We start from the raw sequence: 12,565 nt of genomic DNA, 5'->3' as shown, positions 1-12,565 counted from the left end.
GCCTCGCGCTGCAACGGTGCATTGTGGGTCCAACCCAAGATGGCTGCGCCCTTGTGGAAGTGCTGAAGAAGTCCTCCTCGGAGAGATTCCTGCCGTTAGCTGCGGTTTTCGCGAGAATTATTGCACCAGAACGGTCGCCGGCGTGCAGGAGAAGCCCGCGCTGCCCCCGTGCTCGGCAGGTGTGGCCGGAAGTTGGTGCGGCTGTGGCAAACTGTCCGTGTGAAGATGGGCCTCGACTCCAGCCCCTTCCCATAGCGCAGAGCCGTGGGGAGAGGAGCCGCGCATTCCCCTGCAAACCCGCGCCCGTGCAGTTCGCATTTGACGGGTTCGATATCCTCTACAGGCTGTGGACGCTTCCCTACAACTTCCTGACCAGGATCATCTGTGCGACTGTGTCCGTCATCGTCCGGAGACGGAGAAGTTCCTCAGCCCGGGTTGATCATCACACTGCAACAAGGTCTGTTGGCGTGCACGCGTCCGCGACACCTTTACAGCCATTCATACCCATCTGAACATGTCTCCGCCCGGGGTCTCTATTATAACACGGCCCAGTCTTCAGTCACCTCGGACCGTCCAGCTGTTGGAGAGCGGAGCGACGTCAGGAACAGCTGTCAGATTAGCTTTAGCTAGCACGGAGCTAGCTAGCAGGACAGAGCTGAGCAGAGGCACCTGCAACCCTAACCTTAACCCTAACCCTAACCTTAACCCTAACCCTAACCTTAACTCTAACCTTAACCCTAACCTTAACTCTAACCCTAACCTTAACTCTAACCCTAACCTTAACCCTAACCCTAACCTTAACTCTAACCCTAACCCTAACCTTAACCCTAACCCTAACCCTAACCTTAACCCTAACCCTAACCCTAACCTTAACCCTAACCCTAACCCTAACCCTAACCTTAACCCTAACCCTAACCCTAACCTTAACCCTAACCCTAACCCTAACCCTAACCTTAACCCTAACCCTAACCTTAACTCTAACCCTAACCCTAACCTTAACTCTAACCCTAACCTTAACCTTAACCCTAACCTTAACTCTAACCCTAACCTTAACTCTAACCCTAACCTTAACCCTAACCCTAACCTTAACCCCGACAGTGAGACCCATCCTCATGGTGCTGCTCAGACCAGAACCCCTCAGACCCTGGCTCCTTTGCCCCTGGCTGCATCATCTTCTCCACCTTCTGCTCGTTTACCACCTGCCACTTAGATTATTAATTTGTTTGATGGATTCTCATATTTGTGCAAATCAGATCTGTTCCTAAGGGACGCTCTCGCCCACAGGGCCCTCATGAAAATGGACGCAGACCTGCTTCATGCTCCTGCTGTGGGCCTCACTGAGGAAGAGGAGGCAGACATGAATGACTGGAAACTGCCTCTGGCCTTCATGAAGAAACGGCACGCGGAGAAGATTGAGGGCTCCAAGGCGTTAGCGCAGAGCTGGAGGATGAAGGACCGGGTAAGTTTACTCTCTTTGACTGTGAGGTTCCTTCCTCCTGCTCGAGGATTCACCTGGGCCCAAAGGTAGACGCACGTCTGTGTGTTTCACCGTCTGAGCCTTTAATGTTCCGGAACCGACACGTTGCACGTTGGAGGTTCCCCATTCAAAGGAACCGGAGTGGATCATGTGGTGCTTGCTGTTCCATTTAAATCAGCCGTTTCTCCTCTGTGTCATGGACAGACCAGAGGTGCTGGAACTGGGGGTGACTCTTCTCTGGGCTTTGAGCATCCCCCTACCCCCTAACCCCTAACTCCTACCCCCTGTCTCCTAACTGCTACCTCCTAACTCCTAACCCCTAATCCCTATCCCCTGGCCCCCATCCCCTATCCCTACCCCCTTACTCCTACCCCCTGGCTCCTAACTTCTACCCCCTATCCCCTAACTCCTACCGCCTAACTCCTACCCCCAACCCCTAACTCCTACCCCCTGTCTCCTAACCCCTACCCCCTACCCAATACCCCCTAATCCCTATCCCCTGGCCCCCATCCCCTATCCCTACCCCCTTACTCCTACCCCCTGTCTCCTAACTGCTACCTCCTAACTCCTACCCCCTAACCCCTAATCCCTATCCCCTTACTCCTACCCCCTGGCTCCTAACTTCTACCCCCTATCCCCTAACTCCTAACCCCTACCCCCAACCCCTAACTCCTACCCCCTACCCCCTAACTCCTAACCCCTACCCCCTATCTCCTATCCTTACCCCCTAACCCCTACCCCCATCCCCTACCCCCTAACTCCTACCCCTACCCCCTCACTCCTAACCCCTACCCCCTATCCCCTATCCTTACCCCCTAACCCCCATCCCCTGCCCCCATCCCCTACCCCCTAACTCCTACTCCTACCCCCTAACTCCTAACTCCTAACCCCTACCCCCTATCCTTACCCCCTAACCCCTGCCCCCATCCCCTATCCTTACCCCCTAACCCCTACCCCCTAACCCCCATCCCCTGCCCCCTACCCCTACCCCCTAACTCCTAACCCCTACCCCCTATCCCCTGCCCCCATCCCCTACCCCCTAACTCCTACCCCTACCCCATAACTCCTAACCCCTACCCCCTATCCCCTATCCTTACCCCCTATCCCCTATCCTTACCCCCTAACCCCTATCCCCTGCCCCCATCCCCTACCCCCTAACTCCTAACCCCTACCCCAACCCTCAGGTCTTCACGTGTGTTCAGCAGCTCTAGTTCCAGGACCATAGTCTCCAGCTCCCGTGTGTCCCCATGCAGCATCAGGCCTGGACTGGTCTAGGACTGGTCTAGGACTGGTCTAATTTCCATCATAGTGCCGGTTCCTTTGGTTCAGATGGAGTCTTTGACAGGGAAAGATCAAAGACTTCCCTCCTGAATGGCCACAGCGGCTCTCAGATCTCATAAAGCTGTCATTGATCCACTGTACCCCCACCTGCCTCCTGGTTAGGGTTAGGGTTAGAGTTAGGGGTCAGGGTTAGGGTCAGGGTCAGGGTTAGGGTGAGAGGGTCAGGGTTAGGGTTAGGGTTAACCCACAGGTGGCCTGATGCTGTTTGCTGTATTTAACCCGTTACCCTGTTGCCGTGGACCAGCCCGGCAAAAATGTGCTGGTAGATCTACTGCTAATATTAGTTAGGGTTAGCCTCATCACCGCTACAGATGAATATTAGTTAGGGTTAGCCTCATCACCGCTACAGATGAATATTAGTTAGGGTTAGCCTCATCACCGCTACAGATGAATATTAGTTAGGGTTAGCCTCATCACCGCTACAGATGAATATTAGTTAGGGTTAGCCTCATCACCGCTACAGATGAATATTAGTTAGGGTTAGCCTCATCACCGCTACAGATGAATATTAGTTAGGGTTAGCCTCATCACCGCTACAGATGAATATTAGTTAGGGTTAGCCTCGTCACCGCTACAGATGAATATTAGTTAGGGTTAGCCTCATCACCGCTACAGATGAATATTAGTTAGGGTTAGCCTCGTCACCGCTACAGATGAATATTAGTTAGGGTTAGCCTCATCACCGCTACAGATGAATATTAGTTAGGGTTAGCCTCATCACCGCTACAGATGAATATTAGTTAGGGTTAGCCTCATCACCGCTACAGATGAATATTAGTTAGGGTTAGCCTCATCACCGCTACAGATGAATATTAGTTAGGGTTAGCCTCATCACCGCTACAGATGAATATTAGTTAGGGTTAGCCTCATCACCGCTACAGATGAATATTAGTTAGGGTTAGCCTCATCACTGCTACAGATGAATATTAGTTAGGGTTAGCCTCATCACCGCTACAGATGAATATTAGTTAGGGTTAGCCTCATCCCTGCTACAGATGAATATTAGTTAGGGTTAGCCTCATCACTGCTACAGATGAATATTAGTTAGGGTTAGCCTCAGCACCGCTACAGATGAATATTAGTTAGGGTTAGCCTCATCACTGCTACAGATGAATATTAGTTAGGGTTAGCCTCGTCACCGCTACAGATGAATATTAGTTAGGGTTAGCCTCATCACCGCTACAGATGAATATTAGTTAGGGTTAGCCTCATCACTGCTACAGATGAATATTAGTTAGGGTTAGCCTCTGGTGTCGTAGAGCTGGACACTCAAACACGACCTTTGACCCGCTCAGATAAGGGCCTCCAGTACGGGGAAGTATTGGGCAACTGTTGATTATAGCTGACTTCTGCATGGTTTAAAGATACACATGATAATAGCAAGGCTCGTTAGGTCTCGTTAAGTGCACCAGGGTTGTGCTCTACTCTGAGCAGGTCTTTGAGTATCGATACACAACCAGGCTGGTTCAGGAAATGCTCAGATTTCCCATTAAATAGCTGTAATTGAGTTATTGTGGATGCATTTCCAGTTCTGTTCCTCACTCCTGGTTACTAGATTACTAGGTTAGTTCCTATATTATTAGTAATAAAGAAACTAAGAGGCAGTTTATGCAGCTTGATCATCATCATCATCATCATCATCATCAGGACGCCTGCAGCCACCCGACAGTGACAGCAAACCGGACTTTAAAGAACTTAAAATCTGCCGCTAACGCTATGCTAATATTTCTAAATCTGATTAATCAGATTGAATCTGCTGATATTTATCACATGCTGTCGGAGGGAAACGTGCACTGAAAGGTGCACGCAGCCTAATGGAGAGTCGTGTAAACCCAACCACCGCACATCTTTCTCTCCGTCCGTTGTCATGGAAACAGGAAGCTCTGTCGGTGGTGCCTGTGAACGTGCACGTACGTGCGCTCTTTTAGAACTGCTCCTACAGGAGGGTGAAGGTGATGCGTGTTAGTGAGGACCAGCAAAGCTCCTGGTTCTGTTCTATCTTATGGGCCGTTAGCCGTCCTGTTTCCAGGCCTAGCTAAGGAGCCAGGAGGAGGAGCCAGGAGCCACGTCTTCCTGTATAAGCCCCGCCCCCTCGCCACCCCAAACCTGCAAAGTGTGAACACAACATTAAGATGTCGTGGATCAAGATCAACGCTAATTTCTTTAGAGGGAATGTCGGGTCCTGGACACTTCAAGGGAGCCACTCCTTCCTCTGTGGGAGGAGCATGTGGAGGAGGGGAGGGGCAGGAGGAGGGGGAGGACCCAACCTGTATTATTTGACCTATAGCTGCCAGTCAGCTGTAGTATTTGACCTATAGCTGCCAGTCAGCTGCAGTATTTGACCTATAGCTGCCAGTTAGCTGTAGTATTTGACCTATAGCTGCCAGTTAGCTGTAGTATTTGACCTATAGCTACCAGTCAGCTGCAGTATTTGACCTATAGCTGCCAGTTAGCTGCAGTATTTGACCTATAGCTGCCAGTCAGCTGTAGTATTTGACCTATAGCTACCAGTCAGCTGCAGTATTTGACCTATAGCTGCCAGTCAGCTGTAGTATTTGACCTATAGCTGCCAGTTAGCTGTAGTATTTGACCTATAGCTGCCAGTTAGCTGCAGTATTTGACCTATAGCTGCCAGTCAGCTGTAGTATTTGACCTATAGCTGCCAGTCAGCTGTAGTATTTGACCTATAGCTGCCAGTCAGCTGTAGTATTTGACCTATAGCTGCCAGTCAGCTGTAGTATTTGACCTATAGCTGCCAGTCAGCTGTAGTATTTGACCTATAGCTGCCAGTCAGCTGCAGTATTCGACCAATAGCTGCCAGTCAGCTGTAGTATTTGACCTATAGCTGCCAGTCAGCTGCAGTATTTGACCAATAGCTGCCAGTTAGCTGTAGTATTTGACCTATAGCTGCCAGTCAGCTGTAGTATTTGACCTATAGCTGCCAGTTAGCTGCAGTATTCGACCAATAGCTGCCAGTCAGCTGTAGTATTTGACCTATAGCTGCCAGTCAGCTGCAGTATTTGACCAATAGCTGCCAGTTAGCTGTAGTATTTGACCTATAGCTGCCAGTCAGCTGCAGTATTTGACCAATAGCTGCCAGTCAGCTGTAGTATTTGACCTATAGCTGCCAGTTAGCTGCAGTATTCGACCAATAGCTGCCAGTCAGCTGTAGTATTTGACCTATAGCTGCCAGTTAGCTGCAGTATTTGACCTATAGCTGCCAGTCAGCTGCAGTATTTGACCAATAGCTGCCAGTCAGCTGTAGTATTTGACCTATAGCTGCCAGTCAGCTGCAGTATTCGACCAATAGCTGCCAGTTAGCTGTAGTATTTGACCTATAGCTGCCAGTCAGCTGCAGTATTTGACCAATAGCTGCCAGTCAGCTGTAGTATTTGACCTATAGCTGCCAGTTAGCTGCAGTATTTGACCAATAGCTGCCAGTCAGCTGTAGTATTTGACCTATAGCTGCCAGTTAGCTGCAGTATTTGACCAATAGCTGCCAGTTAGCTGTAGTATTTGACCTATAGCTGCCAGTCAGCTGTAGTATTTGACCTATAGCTGCCAGTTAGCTGCAGTATTCGACCAATAGCTGCCAGTTAGCTGTAGTATTTGACCTATAGCTGCCAGTCAGCTGCAGTATTTGACCAATAGCTGCCAGTCAGCTGTAGTATTTGACCTATAGCTGCCAGTTAGCTGCAGTATTTGACCAATAGCTGCCAGTTAGCTGCAGTATTTGACCAATAGCTGCCAGTTAGCTGTAGTATTTGACCTACAGCTGCCACTTAGCTGCAATATTTGACCTATAGCTGCCAGTTAGCTGTAGTATTTGACCTATAGCTGCCAGTTAGCTGTAGTATTTGACCTACAGCTGCCACTTAGCTGCAGTATTCGACCTATAGCTGCCACTTAGCTGCAGTATTCGACCTATAGCTGCCACTTAGCTGCAGTATTTGACCTATAGCTGCCACTTAGCTGCAGTATTTGACCTGTAGCTGCCAGTTAGCTGTGATGCTACAGCCACCAGATGGTCCTGCTTTAATAGCTGCCTTGGTGCCCTGCAGATGCAACTATGAGGCCTGTTGATGGATCAGCAGGATTTACTGTAGGGAACCTCAAGTGGGAAACACTGAAACGTCTCCTGGGGGTTATGAATCGTGGGAGAGTGACGGCAACCAGCTAAATACTGTTAAAGAATAAGGTCCCTGAGGAACGACAGATGTAGGAGACCTCATTCTAGATGCTCACTTACAATCTGGCTTTGCTCCCTCAGCTCCTCCTCAGTGATTATTGGTTGGTGCACAACAAGGGTTAGGGTTTATGGTTCAGGGTTAGGGTTATGGGTTAGGGTCAGGGGTTAAGGGTTGGGGTTAGGGTCAGGGGTTAAGGGTCAGGGGTTGGGGTTTAGGGTTTTTAACATCTCTCTCATCCTTCTCCTGTATTTAATTTGCTTCGGAGCTTCGCTGGTGGACAGAAAGTCTTGGTGCAGGTTAGTAAATCCTTGTTTACAGCGGCTGTCGTTGGGGAAGCTGCTGCTGACATTTAGCTTTCTAAACGTGAGGTCTTCCCCCTGCGGGTGTGCGATTGTTTCACCTGTGGTATTTTAAAGGGCAAACCTGCAGCATTTCCTCCCTCTGGACTGTTCCTGGTATCTTTTAGGCATTAGCATTTATAGCGGTTTATTGCTTTGAGAGCAAACCTGCTGCCAACGTTAACATCAGACCCTGCTCCCTCTCTTAACCCTTCACCTTCTCATTGATGCAGTTAGTGTCAGAAACAAGAGTAAAAACCAGGTGGCCAGTGTTGGAGCAGCTCTGGCAGTGACTCTCACCTCCTCCTCTCCTAACATCATCAGAAGTGAGGCACCGGTCCCAGAGCTCGGATCATGTTTTCAGCATCATATGGCCGATTATATCTGATTGTGATGTAAAGTCCAGATGTTCCCCGACTGTTCCCCGATCTACAGTAGCGGTCTAGAGGAAAGAACATCAGCTGGGAGTCTGTGTGTGCGTGTCGAGTCTGGGCCACCGGCTCCTGCTAGCACGGTGCCCTTTTCCTGTTAGTGGGGGGGCAGACACCACCTTAATTACCTGCCTCGGAGCCCTGCTGAGCCACAGGTGTCACGTCATCTACTGTATGTAGGTGATGTCTGCTGCATCCCATCATGGTAGCAGTAGCTGGAAAGGTCAGCTCACACTGTTCCACCGACCTTCAGGACATCGGAACGGGAGCGTTCAGGGTTTTCCCTGACGCCAAACAAGGCAGCAGCTCCACACGCTGCGTCTTTCGCTGTCTAATTACTCTGCAGATCAAATCCCAACGAAGCAGTTGGTGGACGGTAGCGCGGAAGGTGGCAGAATGTCTCCTCATATCCAGGTTTTGCTCTGTCATCGTCTCAAGCAGCCTGTAAGGTCCCTCAACCTGCAACATGATTTAGCCCACCAGCGGATCCATCTGGACCAGCCAAAGCTGCGTCTTCGTGGACCTGGGCTCCGATATCCTACATGCTTGAAGTCACATCAAGACATGAAGAGATTAAATATGACCTGGAGGTCCAACCCTGACTCTAACCCTCTAACCCTGACCCCTTTCCCCAACCCCTAACTCTAACCCTCTAACCCTAACCCCAAATCCACTCCTGACCCCTACCCTTCAACCAATCTTACTGATTCTTTTAAATCCCATCCCCTTTCCCATCCCTAACCTTAATTCCATGCTGGCTCAGAATAATGCTACCCTGCCCGTGTCCTCATGGTGGACTGTTCTGTTGGGGGCTCCAGTGAATTCAGCAGCTTTTGTGGCTGTGATCTCTCCCACAGATGAAGACGGTGAGCGTAGCACTGGTGCTGTGTCTCAATGTGGGAGTGGACCCTCCAGATGTTGTCAAGACCTCCCCGTGTGCACGACTGGAGTGCTGGATAGGTGAGTCTCAGACACGCTACGCATGAACACGGGGGCCCATCGGGTCAGGAATGACTCTGGCTAACAGGGTCACATGATCTGTCCTCGGTCTATAGGTTAGATTTGTCTCATCAATAGTTCACCCAGAGGGACGGCTGCTGTTTTCTGGGTGGACATCCGTGAATGCTCGTGACGGTTAGCTTGATTTAGCTTTAGCTTTAGCTTGATTGTTTCATATCAAGTTATCTGTGTGTGATTCTTCCCACCACAGATCCTCTATCCATGAGTCCACAGAAGGCGCTGGAGACCATCGGAGCCAACCTTCAGAAACAGTACGAAAACTGGCAACCCAGGGTGAGTGTGCACGTGGAACGCCCTCCTCCTGACACAAATGCTGTTCAAAGATTCTCGAGTGCACATGCAAAATCCTCTTTGGGAAGAATCCTCGTTGAGCCATGAATGAATGGAGCCGCTCACCCCGGGGCACCGCCCTGCTTTAACCCACAGAACAGGGGTGTTTAGTCCACGCGGTTCTGTCAGGGAGCGGGAGGGAAACAAGCACTTGGGTTGGATCCGACACATCCCAGGAGATCCGGAAGGTCGCGCTCGTGTTGCTGCTGATGGTCCTCCTCCGATTGGACACAGCTGCGGTGCTGGTTGTCACATGGCAACGGCAACAGTCGTTGATCAGAGGAAATGAAGAAGAAGAATGCGTCATGAGATGTGGGCGTGGCCTCTGGTTGACCCTTCAGGTCAGCAGCACGTGCTGGTGGGGGAGGAGGAGGCGGAGGAGTGGGAGGGTGAGAGGAGGCTCCGGCCTGAAGATTCCCAGCTCTGCTGCAACCGCCCACGCCAGCTCACCTTCCATCAACGGCGTTTCCTGCCGCCCGTCAGCCTGCGGGCTTCAGCTCCCGTTTCCTCCATGACGGGTGGTTGGTGGTGAGCTGCCCCACGGTTCCGTGAGAGCTGCCCCACGGTTCCGTGAGAGCTGCCCCACGGTTCCGTGAGAGCTGCCCCCACGGTTCCGTGAGAGCTGCCCCACGGTTCCGTGAGAGCTGCCCCACGGTTCCGTGAGAGCTGCCCCCACGGTTCCGTGAGAGCTGCCCCCACGGTTCCGTGAGAGCTGCCCCACGGTTCCGTGAGAGCTGCCCCACGGTTCCGTGAGAGCTGCCCCCACGGTTCCGTGAGAGCTGCCCCACGGTTCCGTGAGAGCTGCCCCACGGTTCTGCTTCCTCTAACTCTTTAACCCCTCTGTCCAGGAACACGGAGCCAAACACTGTTGCCCACTTGCTGTTCCCACTCCTACTGACGGATCATCTCTGATTGTTGCTCTCCAGATTTGATCATCTTCTCTCTGTTAGTCTTTCAGTGTGTTTGCTCAGGTGTGTGTGTGTGTGTGTGGGGGGGGGGGGGGGGGGGGGGGGGGTATTACTACCCAGTCATTTCTCTGCTTCCCTGCAGACACGTTCAGCTGCTTCTTGGATTCCTTTTCCATTAAGCCTGGAGTGGCAATAAGCTACGTGCTCCTTCTGCTCGGAACACGAGAGTCTCGTGTTCCTCATCTTGGAGCGGTGGAACGATGCCCCTCGTGTAGCTTCCAGCTTCTCGTGAAGTCGTTCTCAACGCTCAGCTCTGCTGTTCTCCTGGAAATTCACTTTCACTTTCATTTTATTCTGGCCTGCCGGGCTTGTTGGATTTGAGGTTCTGCTCGCTCGTCCTCCCTTGTTTGGTGTGACGGAGGTCATTTCCTGTCTCAGGCCGGTGTCACGTCCTGTTTGGGCTTCCTGCCCCTCTTTATGTGCACGAGCATCATCTGCTGCCTGTTGTTGTCCTGCTGGTGTATGTACAGGTGTATGTACAGGTGGATGTACAGGTGGACGTACAGGTGGACGTACAGGTGTATGTACAGGTGTATGTACAGGTGTATGTACAGGTGGACGTACAGGTGGACGTACAGGTGGACGTACAGGTGTACGTACAGGTGTACGTACAGGTGTATGTACAGGTGGACGTACAGGTGGATGTACAGGTGTATGTACAGGTGGACGTACAGGTGGACGTACAGGTGGATGTACAGGTGTATGTACAGGTGTACGTACAGGTGGATGTACAGGTGTATGTACAGGTGTATGTACAGGTGGACGTACAGGTGGACGTACAGGTGTATGTACAGGTGGACGTACAGGTGGACGTACAGGTGTATGTACAGGTGGACGTACAGGTGTACGTCCAGGTGTACGTACAGGTGGATGTACAGGTGGATGTACAGGTGTATGTACAGGTGTATGTACAGGTGGACGTACAGGTGGACGTACAGGTGTATAGCCTAGTGCACGTGTGCATGCCACGACAGAAATCAGTTGAGGAATTCCGATGTTTTTCTGCTGAACTTGCGTTGGATCGTTCCCAGTCTGATGCTCCTGAAGTCAACACTTCCAATATCTAAGGATGAACATCTGGCCTTGATAGAGCGTGGCCTCCTCTGCACCTCCTCCTCCTCCTGCACCTCCTCCTCCTCCTCTGCACACTCCTGCTCCTCCTGCACCTCCTCCTCCTCCTCTGCACACTCCTGCTCCTCCTGCACCTCCTCCAACGCTGCCTCCTCACTCCTGCTAAATCACTTGGATGGAGTTTGACTTGCTTAATGAGCAGACTGAGCTGGAGGCAGGAGCGTGAACACCATGATGTAATGATCTCACGTCTCTGCTGGCGCTGTCGGTCCATAAGTGCTGGGTGATGAAGGTGCTGGAGGCTCCTGGACAGCACGGCAGCGTGGTTCTGAGGTTCTGAGCTTCTGAGGAGGGTTCTGAGCTTCTGAGCTTCTGAGGAGGCTTCATTGATCGCCTCGTTTCTGGTGCTGCTCAGCTCCTCCTGGCTGCAGCCGGATCCTCAGTGCTGATGATTAGAATGAGATTAACGGCACATTATTCTGACGGAGAGGAGTTAATATCGTTCCTGATGAACTGAAACGCCCCACATCAGCTGCTGTTGTCATAGAAACGTGACATTAATCCGCATGTTTATAAGGAGAAACTCCGCCTGCAGGTGTGTGTGGTCAGTGGTCAACTTGGTTCCTGCGATATGATAAACAGGTGTGATAAGGCACCATCTCAGCCCATCTGAGCCTGTTTTAGCTAGCTCCTAACACACCTTCTCCCCTGGCAGCAGAGCACTGAACCATCAGGACAATAGAGATTGGATCATATACGAGATAAAGAACAAAGATGGTGAACATTAGTGCATCTGCGGGGGGGGGTAGACACGCTAGTGTGCAGGTTTAATGCAGACCTGGAGGAGGAGCCGTACTGGATCAGCTGCTGAAGCTTCATCTTGGTGCACGTGCTCCACAGAACAGTAGAGAAAGTGCCCAATTCTTCTGGTGACACACCACCTCCTACAGTCAGACTGTGCACGTTTGTTCAGCCCATCGGTGGTTTGTGACTCGGGCCAATGTTGCGTAATCAGAAGAAGGTCCAAATCTGGATGCAGTGGTCATCACAAGATGGAAGAATGTTTCTCTGGGGACAGAAAAGCTTCGCAACTTCACAGCTGCTGCAGCCAAAAGTCCTTCAGAAACGAAGGTTCAGAGAGTCTGGAACAAGTTTTCAGTCCAGCAGAAAAGTGCAGCGAATGGGAGCATCAAAGGCATCAAAGCCGCGGGGGAAGTGTCCCTTCTGCAGGACCTCGGCAGGATGCTGTGGACCAGCAGCCGTCTGATACCACAGGACCTTCCTCTCATGACACCGATGCTTCCACTCCTCTAACGATGACGCGTGCATCAGATTTAATCAGAATTAAAAACTCACCTGCAGAGTTTTCATAAAATGACAACTGTGCTTTGATGCTTTG

General features: G+C 51.2%; 1 protein-coding gene across 1 annotated transcript in view; it reads left to right on the top strand.

The window, feature by feature from the left end:
• The window catches only part of rptor (regulatory associated protein of MTOR, complex 1), a 50,293-nt gene continuing 37,728 nt past the window's right edge, over positions 1-12,565 (top strand). Inside the window, exons 1-4 of the mRNA XM_029850594.1 lie at positions 1-457; positions 1,285-1,459; positions 8,635-8,737; positions 8,988-9,070. Of these exons, the coding sequence (XP_029706454.1) occupies positions 1,292-1,459; positions 8,635-8,737; positions 8,988-9,070 (354 nt within the window). The 5' untranslated portion in view covers positions 1-457; positions 1,285-1,291. The remainder of the gene's footprint in view (positions 458-1,284; positions 1,460-8,634; positions 8,738-8,987; positions 9,071-12,565) is intronic.

The sequence above is a fragment of the Takifugu rubripes genome, chromosome 17, assembly GCF_901000725.2.
Source record: "Takifugu rubripes chromosome 17, fTakRub1.2, whole genome shotgun sequence".
NCBI classification, from domain to species: domain Eukaryota; kingdom Metazoa; phylum Chordata; class Actinopteri; order Tetraodontiformes; family Tetraodontidae; genus Takifugu; species Takifugu rubripes.
Note: the sequence above shows the minus strand (reverse complement) of the source record. Positions and strands in the feature narration are given on the sequence as shown.